The 23,180-nt window shown below is 36.2% G+C and overlaps 1 protein-coding gene across 14 annotated transcripts in view; it reads left to right on the plus strand.

Annotated features, from left to right (window-relative positions):
• The window catches only part of SPAG17 (sperm associated antigen 17), a 287,582-nt gene that overhangs the window by 167,607 nt on the left and 96,795 nt on the right, over positions 1-23,180 (plus strand). For all 14 annotated transcript variants that reach the window (XR_013159174.1, XR_013159175.1, XR_013159176.1 and 11 more), the window contains 4 exons: positions 4,418-4,635; positions 6,880-7,024; positions 8,575-8,729; positions 22,328-22,516. Coding sequence is in view for 4 of the 14 variants with exons in the window: in XM_077119739.1 (XP_076975854.1) it covers positions 4,418-4,635; positions 6,880-7,024; positions 8,575-8,729; positions 22,328-22,516 (707 nt within the window). In the remaining 10 variants the exon portion in view is untranslated. The remainder of the gene's footprint in view (positions 1-4,417; positions 4,636-6,879; positions 7,025-8,574; positions 8,730-22,327; positions 22,517-23,180) is intronic.

Here is a 23,180-nt window from a genome sequence, read left to right on the forward strand (position 1 = left end):
GCATGGCTGTGCTCTGAAATGACTTTATTTATGGACACTAATTTGACTTGCATATAATTTTCATGTGTCATGAAATAGTATTAAAAAAAATATTTTCAACCATTTGGAAATGTAAAAAACGTTACTTTACAGACTGTTCAAAAGCAGACATTGGCAATAGCTTGTCCACAGGCCCTATTCTATCTCTTTATAGATTTTAAATATCTATTGTATCAATTTATTTAACAGAAATATGTTTAGATCTCTTGCTGAAAAGGTAGTATAGTCTATTCAGTCCTGTGGTCCTTATAATCGTTTTCAAAGTAATTTTGTCTTTTCTATAGTTCTGTCAGATTTTCCTGTATGCATTTTAAAGCTATGGTTTTAGATGCTTACAAATTTAGGATTGTTATATTATCTCTTCATGGTAAATTTAACATTATCATTATACGATGACTTTTATCCTAGAATTCTTTCCTGCCGTAATGTCTGTCTTGCTTATATTATTATAGCTTTTTAGGTGGATGTTTAATATTTTCTCAGTAAAACATTTTTCTCACTTAAATTTTACTTTTCTGTGGTCTATACTTAAATATGCCTAATGTATACAGCATATAGGAGGATGTTTTAAAAATTCAATTTAATAGTTTTTATCTCTTCACTGGCAGTTTAATCAATTTATTAAAAATATATATATATATATCTGGATATATATTTCTATTATCTTATTTTTAAATTTCCATTTGCATGACAGATACATGTTTTTATTTTCTTCCCTTCTTGCTTATGTTGGATTATTTTCCTGGTTCCTTTTTTTCTCTATTAGTTTGAAATTTATATTCAAATATTCCTATTCTTTTTGTAGGTTTCCCTGGAAATTTTATCTTGCATGCTTAATTTATCAAAGTCTACAGTTAATACTTTTATCTTGCTCCAAAAACATCATAGGAATCATTCAATTTAAATTATAACTTCCTGACTTAAATGCTATCATGGTCACATATATAATTACGATCATGTCTCTGTAACTCCACAAGATATTGCTTTTATTTTATATAACCAATGCTACTTTATATTTATCCAAATATTTACAGCTTCTTTTCTCTCAATTCTTCTTGCCTCTCAGATCTTCCTTATGCAGTTGCTTTCCTTTTGTAAAAGAAGTATGTTCTTTGAAATTACTCAGTGGTGGGATCTGCTCACAGCAAATTCTCCCAATATTTGTTTTTCTAAAAATGTCTCCCTATGTTCTTATTCTTGAAAGATAATTTCACTGGGTACAGAATTTTAGGTTAGTAGGTATTTTCTCTCAGTACATTGACAATAATCCTTCATCCTCATCTGGTTTCCAGTGTTGTTATTGATCATTTGGCTGTCAGTGTAATTGTTCTTTTTTGAAGATAATTTAATTGTCTTTAAAATATTCAGTTTGTTTTTCATTTATTGCAATTCAATATGATTTAACTAGGTGTGAATTTATTTGTTCAAACGAGAATACACTGGGTTTCTTGAATCTATAGATTAATGACTTTCATTTATTCTGTAAAATTCTCAGTCATTATCTCCTTAAACATTGTTTCTGACCATTTATTTCTCTTCTTCTGAAATTCCAGTGAAATATATATTAGAGGCCTTTTAACCCCTCTTTCATAAGTTCTAACCCTTTGGTTCTCTAAGCTTCATTCTAAATAATTTCTTTAGAACTTTCTTTTAGTTCTCTTCTAAACTGTTTTATCTCCTATTAAACCTCTATATTTTTAAAAACTCAGTTACATGTTTAATATCTTCAAGACTATTCTTTGTTTCTTATTCTAATATCCATGCTCTTTACTAATATTTTCTGGCCTCTTTTTATTTCTAGAATCATATTAGGTACCATGTTTTTATTCTGTGTCAGATAATTCTAGTATCTGAAGCATTGTAGGCCTCATTCCACTTTCTGTTGTTTCTACTGGCTCTCACTTGACGTGCCCTGTTTCACTTTTTCTCCAGACATGTTTTACCATGAGATGATCCTTTTTATATATATAAGTGATTTAAATCTAAATTCTTGGGCTTGGTATAAAGGTGGGTTTTTCATGAAGGATTTTGGTTTCAGAAAGAATTTTAGGAGGTGACTGGGAAAACAATAGTCTGAGAGCACATTAAATTAAATTATTAATTTAAGGGATTTCTGGTCATGCCAGCCAAGCCATGTTAATTTTAGCTCAAACCTAAAAGACCTAAGGGTCTGCTTGTGGCAGCTACTACACGTCTTCAAAGCATATTTTTGCCCTCTTTGCTCAACACCAACTTTGAACACAGGCAACTTTTCTGGCAGTCCAGGGGTGGGTGAGAGGTGGGAAAAGGGATTGTTTTATTTGTATTAATAATTCACCCTTAGGCTATGAGTGAGTGTAGCCCTTTGATGTCTCAGAATTTTTGGAGGGTACTCATCTTAAACAACCCCTCCAGCTTGGACACACTCTGGCTTTCCTCTCTCCGTAAGTCCCACAGTGCTGAGAAAACTAATGCTCAGAGTCATTTAATTTGACAAAGACTCACAGGGAAGAAGCCAACTTCAGTGCTATTTTTACCTCTTTGGGTTCCCTCTTTTACTCAGTTTTTGGCTTGATTTGACCTTACTAATAATTGACAGTTCATAAACACATTCAAGAAGGTTGATTAAAAGATGTTATTCAGTTGTTTTAGTTATTCTGCTTGGCATTCTGGAGACTTAGTCTGCTATGTTGCTAAAAATAGAACCCTAAACGTGCCTATTTCTTTTCTCTTGCCATTAGTCTAACCCTTGACCAGTTTTCTTTGCTTTGTTGGCCAATAATATAATTAATAATGTAAAATAATAGTTGATTAATATTCCAGAATATGTATTTGCATATCCTCTTTTCTTCCTCCTATTCCTTAACTTCCCATTTTCATCCTCATCTTTTCTTACCCAATCTGTTCTCCAAACCATGTTTGCACCAAAATGTATTTCTTTATCTCTGCTACCACATTTAATCTTTACTTCTTCAAAAACCTCCTCAATGTTCTCTCTGCTTTCATTGCTATCAATTCTTTATAATCGTGCGAAAAACATCTTAAAATCTGACCATATCATTATCTCTTAAAACTCTTCGAGTACTAAATATTACCTACAAGATAAAGTCCAAGGTCTTTAACATGCCAGAAAGGCCCATTTGACTGAACCAGTGCTTACCTCTCCTGCCTCTTCTCAGTCAAAATCGGCTTAAAATTTATCTCCAGGTACATTGGCCTGCTAGTGGTGGTCTGCACGTGCCATGCTTTCCCACACCGCTCATTCTGTTTCTTGTATCACCCCTCTGCTGGGGATGCCTTTCCATAACTTACCTCTTTTGAAGAAAAAAATTAAAAGGTAAAGCAGAGGAATAGGAGGAAAGGGACGAAGTAGAAGAAGAGATTATTCTGAAGCATTTGTTAGCACTTCTGGAAACTCTTTTCTGTATCTATTCTGAAGGTGACAGCATTTCCGCTCCGACCCATGCTCTGGAAGTGTGGGTGAGTCCGAGCTAAATCTTAGGGCGATGATAAGGCTTGGCTTTATGCAGCTGTCTTCTTTGGTTTCCCCCACTTGTTGAGGATGCTTCGTGGTCTGAGTCTGGAGAATCTTCCTAGAGTTAAAAGCACTTTACTATTTGTGCTTGCAATATGATTCTAGGTCTTGGCTTACCTCATTACTGAGGCTTTGTAAACTCAACAGTTCTAATCTACAGAGTATTCATAACTATTCATGCAAATGGAGTAAATCTAACCTGATAAAAGGATTGAGATAATGATCACAGAGTTCCATGACAGTATCTTGGGTTCTATTTTCTTGTTCCAAAGAGATGGGGTAGTATTGGAAAGGGAATGTACCAGATAATTATCAATGTAGCAATTAAGCTGTACAAATTCCTCTCCCCTAGTGATATGCCAAGCTGATAAAATTCTCCGGATCCAGAGCTGAGGCAAGTGTTTCTTAGGCTGACAGAATAAGAAAATTGCAGGAATAAGAGTTTAAAAATCTAGTAAAATGCCAGATCCCAATTAGTCAAGAGAGGGAGTCTGAATGTTTGGCAGATGTATAAGGGTAAAAAAAAAATAGCCTTTAAAACTCAGAAAATCCAAAATCTGGAAACTATGGTTATGCAAGCAAAACTCAAAAGCATATAGAAAATGGCCAGTTATTACTGTGCCAATAGACAGTGAGGTATTTATCTGTGCATATGTTTGGGAAGAGACGGCAGGAATCCAGCCAAGGTTCAAGTGCCAAGATATTCATAACCTGATATTTTCTCTGGTAAGTAGTAGTATAATTAATGAAATACTATTTAGTGTTACCTGTGCCACCGTGTCTAGGGTATATCAAAACTTAATGATTTATATCATTTATATTGTAATTGTATTTTTGTGTTTTATTTTACTTGAACTTCCACAGGAAAAGGTCACAAAAACCAGTCATCATTGATACATAAGAATGAAATCCATGAACCTCCCCCAGATATAGTTCAAGCAGTATCTCCTGTGGAGGTTCACATAGGCACCTGGTATACAACCACTCCTGAAGGAAATCGGATTGGCACCAAAGGATTAGAAAAAATCACAGACTTGACCCCACTTTTGTCCTTTCAGGCCACAGATCCTATCAATGGAACGGTATGCAAACTATTGTATTATTGCAAAATTTATTTAATTATAAGAGTCCTAAGATACGTAGAAGAGAGCCTGACAAATAACAAATTTTCAGTGAATATTTGTTAAGTAATGGGTGGATGCATGGATGAATGATAGACAGGTGAATGGATAGATGGATCCGTTGTTCCAAATCTAAAAGCATTGTGTCATTTATTTGACCAGCATAGTTTATCATGAAACATTATTTTTTGAAGTGAAGGGCAGGTCGTGAATTTTCTATGCCATCGTTAAGACATATATGATTAATACTGTAATGTACTCCCTTATGTTGAATGTATTTGTGTACATGTCTTACCTTCTAGAAGGGAGGGGGCTCATTCCTACTTTTTTGTTTCCACCTGCAGTGAGTGATAAAAATTTGAGCATGATTCTTGGCTTCAAGGAAAGCATGGAATATTTAAGGAGATAAGACATACTCACATTAAGTACCTCAAGAAGTCAGCACTACCATAGAACAACTGTACTCAAATTTTATATGTTCCAGGGAATAAGGGACAGATGAGTGATATAAAGAGAATGATTTTGTTTGTAGTCTGAAATCACAGCTCCCGGGATGAGCACTAGCACCATCTGTGCGCCAGGCTTTCTGCTTAGGAGTTTTGTGTCCATTATTTCACTCAGTCCTCATAGTAATGGGCATTTGTACATTGATGAAGAAATTGAGCCTCATTGGTTGTGTCACACAACAGGGAAGTACAGTAACCAAGATTAGAACTGTCACTGGTGTTGAGAAATTGGGCTTTCTCCATTCCCCAGCTACTCCTCTAACATCTTATGAGAGACTAGCAGAACCCCTGAATCTAAATAAGATGCAGAACTTCTTCACGCACCTTATCTCTGGCTGCTGGACTGCTACCCTGTTTTTACCCACATCCTTTTAGTAAAAAACAAAATTATCTGCTTGCTGTTGTGATGAAAAACATTTTCCAACCAAATTTGTGTTCCTTTCTTCCTCAGCCTGCTTCTAAAATAATTCCATAATTTCTTACCTTGTTTTACATAATCTCTTACCTTGTTTATGAGACTCAAAATATTTTAACATCTCAAGATGAGGTGGTTTTTTTTTTCTTTTATTTGGTCATTTCAAATATAACATTCATCACACTTTTGGTACGTTTAGTGACTGTCCTCTCCTCTGATCTGTGACTCCTAGAAAGTGGACAGCTATGCTCTAGTCTTGTTCATCATCGTATCCCCAGCACCCGTGACAGTGCACAACTCATAGTCAGCCCTCCCCAAACAAGTGTTCAGTTGGATTGCATTGGAATAGACTGCAACATGCTGGGCTGACAACATGGTATCCTGTACTTCTGTCTTGGATGATACAGCTATTTTCCTTCTTGGGCCTTCTAACCATTTTCCACAGTAACACTCACCACCAAAACAGAAGAGGTTATGAGTTCAAATTGACAAACTAACAGAATGTGATAGGCTTTAATCTACAGCTATATTTACTTAGCTTCAGCAAAGAACACAGTACAGAAAATACAGCTTGGTTTGTGCAGCATCTTTGCTCAACTGGGAAGCTTAGCAGCAACCCATGAGTAGAGCTTGTTTAGCCCCTCCATTCAGCGTATATATGACAGCTGAAGACAAGAATATGTATAAATGGTTCAACTTCACACCCAGAATCCTTGACCTCTGTTCTCCACCAATTTTTGCATACTGTTCAGTTGCCATTGTGGCCAAGACCTGAACACCAATTCACAGTTCTCTCATTCAGGTCAGTCCTGCACATCAGGAGTTTCACAGCAGGCAAGGCAGCCACAACATGCAGCTTTTACCTTAACTCTGTGGTTTCCAAGGAATAGGACCTGTGATCAATTTCCCAGACAAACCTCAGTTCAACCTAGTTCTGATTTTAATTTTTTACTTCTAAATATGCCGAGGTGGAAAGAACACCAGCTTTGAAGACAGACAGTTCTTAGTCCAAATACCAGCCCTGGCGCTTCCTTGCTGTGTGACACAGCAAGTTTCTTGACTTCTCTAAGCCTCAGTTTCCTCATCTATAAAATGGGGATACCTTCACCTGACTCCCAGGATTGTTGTAAGGGCTAGATCGAGTATGTGAGGTAAAATTTCCACTTAAAAATAATCAGGATTTTAGTGGTAACATCTTTGTATTAAATGGGGCATACAAATGGGCATATACCCCAGGTGAAATTAACCTTGCCAAATGATTATGCTCTACCTTTATATGTGCAGATTATGACAACTCGAGAAGACAAGGTGGTCATTGTTGAAAGAAAAGATGGTACTCGGATAGTGGATCATGCTGATGGTACTAGAATCACCACCTTTTATCAAGTTTATGAAGATCATATTATTCCTCCAGATGATCAAGAAACAAGTAAATTTTATTTTTTGAGGTTATATGGAAATATTTTATCATTCTTTGGCTTGAAATAGAATCCTCCTTGATTATTGGATACATATGGAAGAAAAATACATTTTTGGTAAAGTCAGTCAACTAAATGACACTCATGCAGTTTAAAGCAGCATCTTTACAGAGCTTTAATTAGGATCTTTATCCTCAGCAGAGACAGGAATGATAAAAGCTCTGGTTGGCTAATAGATAGTCAGAGGGTCTTTTCCATTTTCACTAATAACTATCTATTGGATTGGTAGTGATTAAAGTTAATAATCATGGCTAAAGGTATCTGTTTCTGATCTTTAAGGAATCTAATTTACATAAATAGGTGACCTCAGATAGGTATTCTTTTAAGTCTGGGCATACATACACCTCTCATTGTCATAAAGGAGATACAAGAGAAGAGAAAGCTGCAGCTGCTAATTAACTAGAACATATTCAAAGAATTAAAAGCCTCCTCCCTTCCTAACTTAAACGAGAATTTGTAAGAAAAATTATTCCTTGAATCCCTTTTCTTTAATGCAGGAGATTGCTTAATGCATTAAATGCTTCATTATCAAACTATGTGCAACAGAATTGGCAAGTGAGTGGAAAAAGAGTAACAAAGATTACTCATATTTCACTGGTTAGAGTGAAAATTAAAAGAGCCATTTGGGAGAGCAGTGTAAAGTTGTTAATAAATTTAAAAATGTGTGTGTCATGTGATGCACTAATTCTACTTCTAGATGTATAGAAAGAGACACTCTTACACATTTACACAAGTAAACAGTACAGGGTGTTCCTTGTGGCACTGGATATAATATTGAAATGCTGGGAAAACAAAAATGTCCATCAGTGACAGAACAGAAAAATAAAAGGTGATCTATTCTTTCAAAGGAATACTATATAGCATAATTAAAAATAATGAAATACTTGTGTATGCACACAAACTTTAAAAACACTCGTATATATCTAGATGGCTAGAGGTCTCAAAACAATGTTAAGTGAAAAGAAAAGTAGATGCAGGATGATACATGGAGTAATAAATAATTATGTCCATTTAAAGAACATGCAAAATGTTATATATTGTTCTTGATACAGATATTTATATAAAAGTATAAAAGTGGATTGAGAAAGAAGGGAATAAATCCAGAGATAAGGAGAAAAGTGAACTTCCAAATTCTTCTGTAATTAAATTTTTTGAAACAATCATGGCAAAATATCAACAAATGTAAATTTTGATATGGTGGGTAAATCATTGGTTAAATTATATTTTATGCTTTTCTGGATGTTTCTAATTTCTCAAAATAAAAAGGGTGATGAGAATAAAGCAGTTCACTAAATTAAGTACAAAGATTTATTCTGGAAGAATTATTCTGAGTTGACAAAGAGAGTAAGCCACACTCTTTTTCTGTGAGGTTCTTATTTACTTTCCTGTTGTGTTATTGCCATGGGAAGATCAGGCAGCCAGGAAACCTCAGCAAAATCCTTGGGCCTGCTTCCCAATATATGCATCATATCAAGTCCGCTTAACTTGCATTTGCTTGTAGATGAAGGTCTTCGGAGTGTCATCAGGCAGGTGAAGTGCATGAGGATAGAAAGCTCAAACTACGCCACCGTTATCACCAACTGCGAAGACAGTAGCTGCTGCACCACCTTTGGGGATGGAACATCTATTATTGCAAAGCCACAGGGAACATACCAGGTTAGTCTAGGGGAGAGATGAGGAGTGCCAAAGATAAGTGTCCATTCTGCTAAGAAAATCCACTCCTCTGTGGCAGCAGAAATATTTGCAATGTAGAGAGATGACCCTCTTTTCTCACCTGACCTTAAAATGCCCTTCCTTCCTCAATCTCTTTTTACTTATACAACCTTTTTCTACAGTCCACGTCAGAAAAACATTGTCCTACTTCTTTTACAAAGCTTTTGGTAGTTGTGGATCAAGATTATAAACCAAATGTATTTCTTGAGGATACTTATGTGCCAGCCAGCGTGGATGTTGCAAACATTTTCATAGTCTGGCTCCGACCACCTCTCCATCCTCATTCATATTCTCCAGTCTTCTCACTTCCACTCTATTTTCACTGTACCTAATGCCCCTTGGGATGGAGATGTGGGAGAGACCACCCAGCTGAAGCTCAATTTTGTCCTGAGAAGGCAGAAAGAAGAGCGCTGTTAGGACCTCCCTCTCCCACCCTGCCTCTCCCTATTGACCTGACCACCTCGTATCAGCCTTCGGTCCCTTTAATCTTAGGAGGATTTGCCTTTGCATTTCTACCTCCTAGTGAAGAAACAACAAAAGGACCAAAGTGTCAAATATGGTGTAATAAAATACTAAGAGCTCAAAGCCAGGGGTGGTAAACAGAGACTTCAATGACAAATATTTGTTACCGTGAATGTTACCAAAGCTGGCTTATTCCTCCCATCTCTCCTGATAAAATTATCCTAATCTCTTTTCATCTCATGCAAATCAGTATCTTTGGGACGTGGGAAGTGCTGAAATTGATTAATGTGATACAGCAATTAGAGAAGAGGATGCTAATTTCTTACATACCTTCAGAATGTCAATTTTTCAATTAGCTTGGCAGCATCCTTATCATGGTCCCATGTGTCCTACCGGACATCATAAAGATCTGCTAAGAATCTGTGAGGAGGTTGGCTTTTGCCAGATTAATAATAAAATTGTTTATTAAAGAGAGTGCAGGTTTCCAGAAAAGTCATGCAAGGAATACAGAGTTCCCATATACCCTCCTCATCAACATAGTGCACCCATCACCAGCACTTTGCACTAGTGTGGCAACCCTGTTGTAACTGAGGAAACAGCGTCGCTATAGAAATATCATCAGCCACCCGCCAGAACTTACATTAGGGTTCATTGTTTGAGGGGACAATCTTATGGATTTTTAAATTCTCTTCACTCTAGTAACATAAAAAAAACCTAAATTTCCCCTTTCAACTACAACCAAATACACAATTCAGTTGTGCTGACCTCATTCACAGTGTTGCACCACCACTACCAACATCCATTACAAAACTTTTCCACCACCCAAACAGAAACTCTGCGCCAGGTAAGCACTAACTTTCTTGTCCACTCATAGCATATAGTCCAGTTTCTGACTCTATAAATTCGCTTATCCTAATTATATGTGTTTTTCCTTTTGTGTCTGGCTTATCTTATTCAACATGATGTCTTCAAGGTTTGTTTATTTTGTAGCAAGTATCAGAACTTCATTCCTTTTTATAGTTTAATAATCTTCTAAGTTCAGTAACATTCTAAATTAAGTAATTCTGTGCTTAATTTTCTGAGGAAATGCCAAACTGTTTTCCACAAGTGGCAATGCAATTTTGCACGACCACCAGCAATGAGCAAGTGTTCCTATTTCTCCACATCCTCTCCAATATTTATTATCTTCCATATTTTTAATCGTACCCATTCTGCTGAGTACGAAATGGTATCTCACTGGAATTCTGATTTGCGTTTCCCTAATGGCTGATGATGTTGAGCATCATTTAACATGCTTTTTTTGACATTAGCATATCTTCTTTGGAGAAATGTCCGTTCATAATTTTTCTTGTTTTCAATTGTTGTTAGTCTTTCTGTTGTTGAGCTGTAAAATTTCTTTATATATTCTGAATATCAACCACTCAGTATGTGGTTTCCAAATATTTTCTCCCATTTTGTATGTTGTCTTTTTACTTTTATGATAAAGTCCTTTGGTGCACAAAAGTGTTTAATTTTGATGAAGTCCCACACATCTATTTTTTCTTTTTCTGCTCCTGCTTTTGGTGTAAAGTCTAAGAAACCATTGCATAGCACAAATTCCTGAAGATGCCTCTACATATTCACTTCCAGGAGTTTTATAATTTTGGTTCTCATTTTAGGTTCTTGATCCATTTTTAATTTTTATATGGTGTGAGATAGGGGTCCACTTTCATCCTTTTGCATACAGATGTCCAGTTTTTCCAGCACTATTTTTTTAAGACACTATTCTTTCTCAATTGAGTGGATTTGGCAGCCTTGCCAAGAATTAATTGGCCATAGATATGAGAGAATATTTCTGAATTCTCAGTTTGGTTCCATTTGTTGATATAGCTATCCTTGTGCCATTATCATGCTGTTTTGACCAATGTAGCTTTGTAATATGCTTTAAAGTCAGAAAGTGTGAGTCTCACAACTACATTCATCTTTCTCAAAATGGTTTTGGTTATTTAGGGTTCCTTACCCTTTAATATAAATTCGATTATTGAGAAAGGCTGTTGGACTTTTGATTGGAATTGTGCTGAATCTCTAAATCACTTTGGGTAGAATTGACATCTTAACAATATGAGTCTTCCAATTTATGAACAATGTAATGTCTTTCCATTTATTTAAGTCTTCTTGAATTTTTTAACAAAGTTTTGTAGTTTTCCATGTACAAGTCCTTTATATCCTTGGTTAAATTTTTTCCTAGATATTTGATTATTTTAATTGTAAATGGAATTTTTGTTTCCTCCTTATATTGTTCATTACTAGTGTAAAGAAACGCTACTGATTTTTCCACGTTAATCTTGTACCCTGCCAATTTGCTGAATTAGTTTATGAGCTTTAGTAGTTTTGTTGTGGATTTTTCAGGATTTTCTTTATATTAGATCTTGTTATTTGCAGATATGTTAAGTTTTACTTCTTCCTTTCCAATTTGGATGCCTTTTATTTCTTTTTCTTGCTTATACTCTGGCTAGAAATTCCAGTACAATGTTAAATAACAGTGCTGACAGTGGACATTTTGTCTTGCTCCAGATTAGAAGGAAAACTTTCAGTCTTTCTCCCTTCAGTATGATGTTAGTTATGGATTTTTCATATATGCCCTTTATCATGCTGAGGAAGTTTCCTTCTATTCCTAGTTTTCTGAGTGTTTTTATCAAGAGGGGTTGCTAGATTTTGTCAAATGCATTTTCTGCATCAATTCAGATGATTGTGTTTTTTTCCTTCATTCTGTTAGTGTGTTCTATTACATTAGGCCTTTGCATACCTGCAATAAATCTCACTTAATCATGTGTGTAATCCTTTTATACCCTTGTTTAAAAGATCCCCTGAGGAGTTTTGCATCTATATGTGTAATGCATATTGGTCTGTAATTTTCTTATCTCATGGTATCTTTATCTAGTTTTGATATTAGGGTGATGCCTTATAGGGTGAATGAATTTGGACATATCCTCTCATCTTCAGTTTTTTGGAAGAGTCTGAGCAGAATTGCCATTAATTCCTCTTGGAAAGTTTAGTAACATTGACCAGTGAAGTCATCTGGTCCTGGGATTTCTTTGTTGGGAGGTTTTTTATTTCTGATTGTATTAATTGGAGTTCTCCAGGGAATCAGAACCAACACAATATAATGAGATTCATTATATAAGCCGTATTTCATAACCATGGGTATTGTGAAGTCCAAAGTCTGTAGGGTTGGCCACAAGTTTGGAATGCCAATGAAAGTTTCAGTGGATTCCCCAGGAGAAGCTAGATGGCTGATGTATAGGTAGAAATTCTTTCTGACTGCTGAAATCATCAGTTCTCTCTTTAAGGCCTTCAACTGATTGGATGAGACTTCTCTCATTGCTCAAGGCAATATCCTTTTTTGATTGTAGATGTAATAAGCTGTGCTAGTTTGAAAGGATGTATGTACCCTAGAAAAGCCATGTTTAATCCTAATCCCATTTTGTAAAGGCAGCCATTTTTTCTAGTCCCTATTCAGTATTGTAAGTTTGGAACTGTAATTAGATCTCACTGGAGATGTGATTTAATCAAGAGTGGTTAAGCTGGATTAGGTGATGACATGTCTCCACCCATTTGGGTGGGTCTTGATTACTTTCTGGAGTCCTGTAAAAGAGGAAACATTTTGGAGAGAGAGATTCAGAGAGAGCAGAGAATGCTGCAGCACCATAAAGCAGAGAGTCCACCAGCCAGCGACCTTTGGAGATGAAGTAGAAAACGCCTCCTGGAGAGCTTCATGAAACCGGAAACCAGGAGAGAAAGCTAGCAGATGACACCGTGTTCACCAGGTGCCCTTCCAGCTGAGAGAGAAGCCCTGACTGTGTTCACCATGTGTCTTCTCCCTTGAGAAAGAAACCCTGAACTTCATTGGCCTTCTTGTATCAAGATGTCTTTTCCTGGATGCCTGTGATTGGACATTTCTGTAGACTTGTTTAATTGGGACATTTTCTCGGCCTTAGAACTATAAACTAGCAACTTATTAAATTTCACTTTTTAAAAGCCATCTTTGTTTCTGGTATGTTGCATTCTGACAGCTAGCAAACTAGAACATAAGCCATAGATGAAAACAGCTGACTAATAATTTAAATCCACACAATATCCTCACAGTAACACTCAGGCCAGTGCTTGCTTGACCAAATAACTGAACACCATAACTTAGCCAAGCTGACACATGAACTTAACCATCAAACTGGTTTGATGTCTCTACTTGTTTTTGGTCTGTTGAAAACTTTTCTTCTCAAATCAGTGTAGATAGTTTGTGTGTTTCTAGGAATTTGTCCATTTAATTGAGGTTATCTAATTTGGTGGAGTATAGTTGTTCATAGTATCCTCTTACAGTTATTTTTATTTTTGTGGGATTGATAGTAATGTCTCCCCTTTCATTTTGATTTTAGTTATTTGTGTCCTCTCTCTTTTTTATTTTTCAGTCTCGCTAAAGACTGTCAATTTTACTGAGCTTTTCCAAGAAATGTCTTTTGGTTTCCTTGATTCTTTCTAATGTTCTTTATTCTCTATTTCAGTTACCTCTGCTCTGATATTTATTTGTCCTGTTGAGTTTAGGTTTTGTTGGCTCTTCTTTTCTAGATCCTACTCTTGTGAGTAGGATCTTGTGAGATCTTTCTTTTTTTTAAGGTAAGCATTTAGAGCTATGAATTTACTTCTCAGCACCGCTTTAGCTGCATCCCCCAAATTTGGTATGTTGTGTTTTTGTTTTCATTTGCCTCAAGATATTTTCTAATCTCGTGATTTTTGCCTTGACCCATTGATTGTTTAAGAATGTGTTCTTTGCATGTATCTGTGAATGCAAATAATTTTACAACAGCTTATTGACATGTAATAATTTCAATAGGATTAATCCATTAAAATGAAATTGACAACTTAAAAGAAAAGAACATATTGTTTAATTTCCAGATATTTGTACATGTTCCCATTTTCCCTCTATTGTTAATATATAGCTTCATTCCATTATTGTTGGAGAAGATACATTCTATGATTTTAATATTTTTAATTTTATTAGAACTTTCTTTTTTACTAACATATGGTTGTGGAGTGAGTTGCTATAGTGCATCATGAGAATACAGGTCCAAGCATAATTGAAACTTCCAGCAAATAACAACTTTATTACTTACATAGCACAAAGGGTCCTCAAGGGCAAGGGGGAAAATCTTATTGTGATCCGTCTACCAGGGAGACCAAACTGCATGGGTCAGAATCAGGGAATGGTGACACCACATGCTCCACTTCATGTCAGAGGAGAAAGACTCTGTGCTATTTGAGTGCGAAGTGTTTATCCACCCCAGGGAAAGGAGGTCCTGCCACTGAGAATTTCTGCACAGATGAGTATCTGGGGCTGCTTGTTCCTGGCTTCCAGGTTTAACGTCTGTGCAGGCCTTTACATTAGACCTAACATCTCCCCTGCGTTGTGAAATGGAAATAGATCAAAACAGTTTTGCCCAATAGAAAAGGAGGTGGGGGTAAGCAATGACTGAGAGACGGCCGCCAAGCATGTATTCGTGATGGTCTATTGTGGAGAATGGTCCATGTGCACTAAAAATGTATATTCTGCTGCTACTGGGTGAAAATTTGTCTATATGTATGTTATGTCTATTTGTTTTATAGTACTGTTCAAGTCTTCTATTTCCTTATTAATCTCCCATGTAGACATTCTATCCATTATCAAAAGTGGTGTACTGAAGTCACCTACTATTAATGTAGAACTCTCTGTGTCTCCCTTCAGATATTTCAATATTTACTTCATATGTATTTTGGGGCCCTGGTGGTAAGTGTATACAAATATTTATAATTTTTATGTCTTCTTGTCTAATTGACCCCTTTACAAGTATATAGTGACTTTTTTGTCCCTGTTAACAGTGTTTGACTGACTCTGTTTTATTTCATATTAACATGGCTGCACAAAATCTCTTTTGTTTACTATTTGCATGGCTTATGCTTTCCATTCCTTCACTTTCAACCTACTTATATCTTTGAATTTAAGTTTAGTGTCTTTTAAACAGCATATAGAGGAGTCATGCCTTTTTATTCATTCTGGTGTTCTCTGTCTTTGACTGTAGACCTTAATCCATTTACATTTAAAGTAAGTACTGGCAGTGCAGGACTCTCTTCTGCCACTTTGCTCTTTGTTCTTTGTAGATCTTCTACCTTTTTGTCCCTCAAGCCTTCCATTGATACCTAATATATTTATTTGATATTGTAGTACACCAGTTTTAGTCCCTTCTGATTTCCTTCTGTATACATGTTTCATATATGTTCTTTGTGGTTACCTTAAGGACTAAACTTAACATCCTATATCTATAATAATCGCATTTGATTGACACCAACTGAACTTCAGTAGTATGTACAAACATCATTCCTATATCCTATCATCCCACCTTTGGTTGTACTTGTTACAAATTATATATTTATATATTATATGTCCCAAACCATAGATTTATCATGACATTTTATTAATTTGCCTTTTTTTAATTTCTAAGAAGTAAAAACTGGAGATACATACCAAAAATACAATAAAACAGTACTGGCATTTTTAATCACCCAAGTGGTTACCTTTACCACTTTATTTATTTATACTTCTTTGTCCTATTTTCTACTTTCCTTTTATTTTAATCTGAAAAACTACTATTAGCATTATTTGTAAGATAGGTCTAGTGGTGATGAACTCTCAGCTTTTGTTTGTCTTGGAATGTCTTAATCTCTCATTTTTAAGACATTCTCACTGAATACCAAATTCTTGTTTGGCAATTGTTTCTTTTGAGCACTTTAAATAATTCATCCCACTGCCTTCTTGTTTCTAGGGTTTCTGATATCAGAACTTAATCTTATTAGGACTCCCTTGTACATAACTTGTTGCTTTTCTTTTTCAGCTTTCGGGACTCTGTCCTTGTCCTTGGCATATGACAGTCTGACTACTATGTGTCTGAGCATGGTTCTCTTTGAGTTTATCCTATTTGGGGTTCATAAGGGTTTTTGAATGCGTATATTCATGATTTTTGTTAAACTTGGGAAGTTTCTGCCCTTCTAACTTTTAATATTCCTTCTTCCTCTTTTGCTTTCTCTCTCTTGGAATTTCCATAATGCATCTATTGGTACACTTGATGGTATCCCACATGTCTCTTAGGCATTGTTCACTGTTCTTCATTATTTTCATTTCTGCTTCTCAGCCTGAAAAATTTCAGTTGTCTTATCTTTGAGCTCACTAATTCTTTCTTCTTCTAGTTCCAGTGTATTGTTGAAACCCTCTGGGGAATGCTTCATTTCAGTTATTGTGGTCTTCAATTCTAACATTTCTGTTTGGATCTTTCTTAAAATTTATTACTTTACTGTGATTCTCATTTTGCTCATTTGCCATTTTCCTTATATTTTTCTATTCTTTCTCTGTGTTTTCCTTTATCTCCTTGAGCATATGGAAAATCATTTTTTAAAGCCTTTGTTTCTGGTATGTTCAAAGTCTGGTCTTCTTCACTGACATTTTATGAATCATTATGTTGTTCCTTTGAATGGGCCCTAACTTCCTGTTTCTTTGTTTTTCTAATAATCTTTTGTTGCATACAAGATATTTTAGTATTTTAATGTTTTAACTCTGGGATTTAACCCCTGAGATATCTGTTTTTTAAGTTTGTATCTAGCTGGTGCTATGACAGAGATTTCCTTGAGTACCAAGAGCTAGTAAAAACCAACAAACCAACGCGGAATCATACCTTTCACAGTCTTTGCAGATTGGCTCTGAGTGGCTGATCTCTCTTTCAGAGTTTATCCATCCTGTCAAGAAGATCAGCCTGAGGAAAAAGTAAAATGCAGAGTATTCGCCATCTCTCCTAAGCCTGTGTCTTATCCTGTACTTGTGCGTCATGGCCTTAGGAATCCCTTGTTTACAAGAACTGGAACATCCTCTCTATTCATTATGAATAGACTCCCTCCCTACTCATGGGTGCCCTATTCTATGTCTTATAACCAGTAATCCTTTGCCCCAGGCCACTTTAGCTTTATTGTTTCTTACACGGCTTTAACTGTTTGCAAGATGCTTCTGCTTGCAGGGCAAGTTCTTGGAGGGTGAATCAGAGAGAGTTTCCCGGTTCAGTCATTCAGGCTGCCACCTGATAGATGGTCCCTGACATTCAGGCACCCCAGTGTCATATAGGGGTAACTTTGCTCACTCTGAAGCAAAACAGAGATGCACAGTGGGAGCACTGAATGATTCTGTGCTGTGCCATGGATGGGGCAGGGTGGGGCCAGCAAGGGCAACATGAGCTTTTCCTACCATTTTTAAAGCTACAGTTTCTTGATTCAGTGACTTCCAAGTTACTGAAACCCTTTAACTCTTTTCCAGAGTTTTGAGGAAGATGGCTTTGCCAGTTTTTGCTAGTATTCTACAATTCTGTAGGGAGATGGCATCTTGAAGCTTTTTGTGCCACCATCTTGGTCAACCAGAGGCTTTGCCTTCTTTTTAAGATACCCCCAAGCTCTAACAGTTGCAACTGTGAAAGGCAAAAGGATTTTACCAACAGTTTTAATTACCATTGAGAAAGAAGACATGAACATAAAAGAGATCCAACTTAGAGGCATTCGTTGTTGGCCACTGTGATGTAGCCACTTATTCCAGGTTTGCCTGGTCTCCTGAAAACAGCCCAAGAAACATTTGGAGAGTGGATCTTTCCTTGTTGAGGAACAGACCTTAGTTCTCAATAAAAAAGAAAGACCCCAAATAATTTTACTAACAACTATTTTATAGTTCCTGCATAATTAAAAGTTGTCATTCCAAAGAACTTTCTATCCATCCTCTACTGTTGATCTAGGCTAGGCTAGTGCTGTCATCATTTCTTCACTAACTGGCAAAAGGACAATAGGCAGTATGGTCACTGAAGCTTTCTGTACATTAGGCAATGTAAAGAGAGATAGAACTTGATAATGGCCTCTATTGTTTTTGTTTTTGTTTTTTGCTGGCTCTTAAAGTGGAAAACATGTTTATTAACATTCAAACTCCCGATAATGGCCTCTATATTACCTTGGCATGACCAGAAGGGATATGAAAAGCATAAAACAGAAGGTAGGTATACTAGGTTGCAAGCTGCCAGAATGCAATAAGTCAGAAATAGAATGGCTTTTAAAAAGGGGAATTTATTAAGTTGTAAGTTTACAGTTGTAAGGCCATGAAAATGCCCCAATTAAAGCAAGGCTATAAAAATGTCCAATCTTCCCCTTATCCATTTAATAAGCCATTCCAATGTATTTGGTGTTTGCAAACCACAGCAGCACCCCACTTCTCTGGTACCAAAATCTGTTTTAGTTTGCAAGCTGCCGGAATGCAATATACCAGAAATGGAGCAGCTTTTTTTTTTTTCACATGGGCAGGCACTGGGAATTGAACCTGGGTCCTCTGGCATTGCAGGCAAGCCTTCCTACCTGCTGAGCCACTGTGGCCCACCCTGGAGCAGCTTTTGAAAAGGGGAATTTATTAAGTTGCAAGTTTACAGTTTTAAGACCATGAAAATGTCCAAATTAAAACAAGGTGCGCTGGTTTGAAAGGATTATGAACCCTAGGAAACCCATGTTTTAATCCTGATTCATCTTGTAGTGGCAGCTATTTCTTTTAATCCCTCTTCAGTATGTAGAAAATTGACTAAATTATTTCCACAGAAATGTGACACACCCAATTGTGGGTATTAAACTTTTATTAGAGGGAGATGTGATTCCACACACTCCAGGGGGGTCTTGATTAGTTTACTGGAAACCTTTAAAAGAGAAAACATTTTGGAAAAAGCTTCAGAGAGAGCTCATGCAGCCAGAGACCTTTGGAGATGAAGAAGGAGTACACCCCTGGGGGAGCTTCATGAAACAAGAAGCCTGTAGAGAAAGCGAGGAGACATGGCCATGTTCTCCATGTACTTTCTAGTTGAGAGAGAAACCCTGAAATTCATCAGCCTTCTTGAACCAAGGTAACTTTCCCTGATGCCTTAACTGGACAGTTTCATGGCCTTAAAACTGTGAACTGTCAACTTAATAAATTTCCCCTTTTAAAAGCCATTTTGTTTTCTGGTATATTGCATTCCAGCAGCTAGCAAACTAGAACACAGGCTACAAAAATGTCCAATCTAAGACATCCAGGGAAAGATGCCTTAGTTCAAGAAGGCTGATGATGTTCACAGTTTCTCTCTGAGCTGGAAAGGCACATGACGAGATCTGTTAACTTTCTCTTCAGTGGCTTCCCCACTGCTCTGTCCATTCTGTTAGCTCTGTTGGTTCTGGTGGCTCACTTCAAAATTTTTCCCTCTTAAAGGGCTCCAGTAAGCAACTCCTCTTTGAATGGGTGGAGACACACCTCCATGGAAATCATCTAACTAAATTAGGTGGGTCATACCTCCATGGAAACATCAGAAAGGTCTCACCCAGCAATATTGAATAAGGATTAAAGGACATGGCTTTTCTGGGGTACATAATAGCTTCAAACAATATGACCATCATTGTCTTTTATGACAAGTGGCCATAGCACCATCTACCAAGCCAGAGAGGTTCGGGAAGATAAGATGACAAATAATGGGGCTACTCTCTCTAACAAGAAACCTTCCTCTGTCCCTGGTTCCTGGAAATTAGAACAATTTTTCTACAGCTCCATGAAGAAGGGAGAGAAAGTGTCAAAAAATATTTGAAGAGATAATGGCTGAAAACTTTCAAATATGATGTGGTGAAAAACACTATCCACACATCCAAGAAGATCAAAAAAGTCAAAGTAAGATTAGAATATCCATACTGAGAGACATTATAATCAAACTTTTGAAGCACAAAGATAAAGAAAGAATCTTGAAAGCAGCAAGAGAGAAGCAGCCCATCACATATGAAGGATCTTCAATAAGATTGACATCTGATTTCTGGTAACAAACCAGGGAGGTCAGAAACAATGGATTGACATATAAAAAGTGATGAAAGAAAAAGCCTGTCAATCAAAAGATATTTAATCCAGGAAAATAGTCCTTCACAAATAAAGGGGTAATTAAGCTGTTCTCATATAAATAAAAGCTGAGAGGATTTTTTGCGAGCAGATATGCCCTACAGAAAATACTAAAAGTAGCCCTTAAAACTTAAATGAAAGCACACTAGACAGTAACTCAAATACACAAGGAGAAATAAAGACCCCCTGGTAAAGATAACAACATGGGTAAATATACAATATTTACCAGACTGACATAAAAAAAGAGAGAGTAGACCCAAATTACTAAAATCAGGAATGAAAGAGAGGGCATTAATACCAACCTTAAATAAATAAAAAGGATAGTAAGGTAATACTGTAGACAATTATATGCCAACAAATTAGATAACTGAAATACAATGAAAAAATTTCTGAAAAGATACCAAGTTCCAAAACCAACTCAAGAAGAAATAGAAAATCTGAACAAACTTATGACAGGTGAAGAGGCTGACTTAGTAATGAAAAAACTTCCCACAGAGCAAAGCTCAGGTCCAGTGGTTCTACTGGTAAACTCTATCAAATATCTAATGAAGAATTAACACCAATCAATCCTTCACAAAGCTTCCAAAAAATAGAATGGGAAGGAACACTCCCCAAGTCTTTCTATCAGGCTAGTATTACCCTGATACCCAAATCAAAAAAGTTACCACAAGAAGAGGAAATTAAAAACCAATATTCTATAAGAACATAAACGCAAAAATCCTTCACAATATTAGCAAAATGAATCAAACAATATACAGAGGTGTGTAATACGCTATTGCAAACAAAATTTATTCCAGGAATGCAAGGTTGTTCAACATATTAATATAAATCAATGAAGAACACCAGAATAAAGAACAAATACCACACGATTATCTTAAGAGATGCAGGAAAAGCATTTGAAAAATCCAACACCCATTCTATGGGTTGAAAAAACAACCCATAGAATGGGAGAAAATATTTGGAAATCATTTATCTGATGAATCTATTATCCACTATATTATATATATATATATATATATATATATATATATATATATATATCCACAATATGTATAAACATATATCCACAGTTTCTTAAGAAGTTAAACATAGAGTTACCATATGAGCTAGCAATTCCCCTCTTAGGTTTATACTCAAGTGAAATGAAAACATACATCTACATAAAAACTTGTAAATGATGTTCAGAGCAGCATTATTCATAATAAAAAAGCTTTGGAAACAACTCAATTGCCTATCAACTCATGATTATATAAACAAAATGTGATGTATCATATAGTGGAATACTATTCTTCCATAAACAGAAATGAAATACTGATACGTGCTACAACATGGTTGAACCTTGAAAACATTATTCTAGGTGAAAAAGCAAGTCATAAAAGATCACATATTGATTTGGATTGATTCCATTTATTTGAAATGTCCAGATTAGGCAAATTCATAGAAACAGAAAATAGATTAGTGATTTCCAGGAGTGGGTGGAGTTGGAAATGGGGAATGACTGCTAATGGGTACAGAATTTTTGGGGGGAGTGATGGAAATATTCTGGAATGAGGTAATGATGCACAAGTTTTCTAAAATGCTAAAAACCACTAAATTGTACACTTGAAGAGGACGACTTATGTAATTTGAAGTGCATCTCAATTTCCAAAGGGCCTATTTGAACCGCTATTAGTTAAGGACTATGTCAGTGGTGATAAATAAAAGCTTCCAAAAACATTTGTCCCAAAGCTTTTGACCCTCCCAGAGACACTTGCCCCAAAACATAAAGAACTCAAACATTTTGAATAGGGATAAGTGTCTTTACCTCAGTCAAGATATATTAAAAATCTAAAATAAGAGGACAAAGGGCAATTACTTAGAATTGACGTTAAAGTGAGTAGGTAAAATATGAAGATACAAGAGAAGTTACCTTTTAATGATTCAGTTTGTCTCTTTATCAGTTAGTCCTTCCCAAATCGTATGTCCTCTTTTGGGTAAAATTATCTTCTTGGAAACACTAAGTTTCTGGCTAACATCTATGGGTAATATTTTTTCCAAAAATGATTTTCCAGGTCCCCCAAATTGGACAAGAATTTTTTTTTAATTTCTGTTACCATTCCAGGTGTTACCTGCAAATACAGGCTGTCTTCATATTGATAGAAATTGTTCAGCTGTATACTGCCATGAGTCAAGCTGTGATATTTATCATCCTTTCCAAGAACGTGAACAACTGAGAGCTAGTAGGTACTTCATGAGTCACACATCAGAGGTTATCTGTAAGGTCCTGGATCCTGAGGGGAACACTTTTCAGGTAAATTGCTTTTTTAGTATTGATAGTTTCCATTTAGCTTTTTACCTAAATTGTCTTGAGATTAATCATCCACTTACTGCCAATACACTGGGCAAGCAATAATGAATGTCTGTATATTTTCTTTGATTCTCAAGTGCACCTCTATGGGGGAGGGCAAGTCCAGCAATTGGGATGGTAAAAATAAATTTTAAAGCCAAATAAATAATTAGGACAGAAGGGAAGAAACATAGTAGACATCTAAAAATAATTCCAGCAAAAAGGAATGATATAATGGTCTGTACTCAATTGAAAATGAGAGCAAATCTATGGGGCAGCAGGCAGTTTTGTTGGCTAGGCAGAGTCCATGGTGGTAAATATCATTAGTGACTGTTTTAATAGGGTTGGAGTTAGGGAGACGGAAAGCCTAGAGAGGTGCTCAACTATTCTGTGCTGGAGCTCTGTCTTCTCTTCCCCTGTCCTTGGCCCCATGGTTATCCCCTGATGGCATTGTCAAACCATGGCCCCAACTTTGGTTCAGTAGGCAGCTCAGCCCTGATCCAGCTGCTTTCTTCTTTGCTAACTAAATGAGACACTTAGAAGCATGAGATAAGGCTGCTAACAAATTTCAAATGCCAATCTATAATAAATTTAAATAAAAATTTAAAGCATAAAACCTGCTAAATTG

Source organism: Tamandua tetradactyla, chromosome 11, assembly GCF_023851605.1.
Source record: "Tamandua tetradactyla isolate mTamTet1 chromosome 11, mTamTet1.pri, whole genome shotgun sequence".
NCBI lineage: Eukaryota > Metazoa > Chordata > Mammalia > Pilosa > Myrmecophagidae > Tamandua > Tamandua tetradactyla.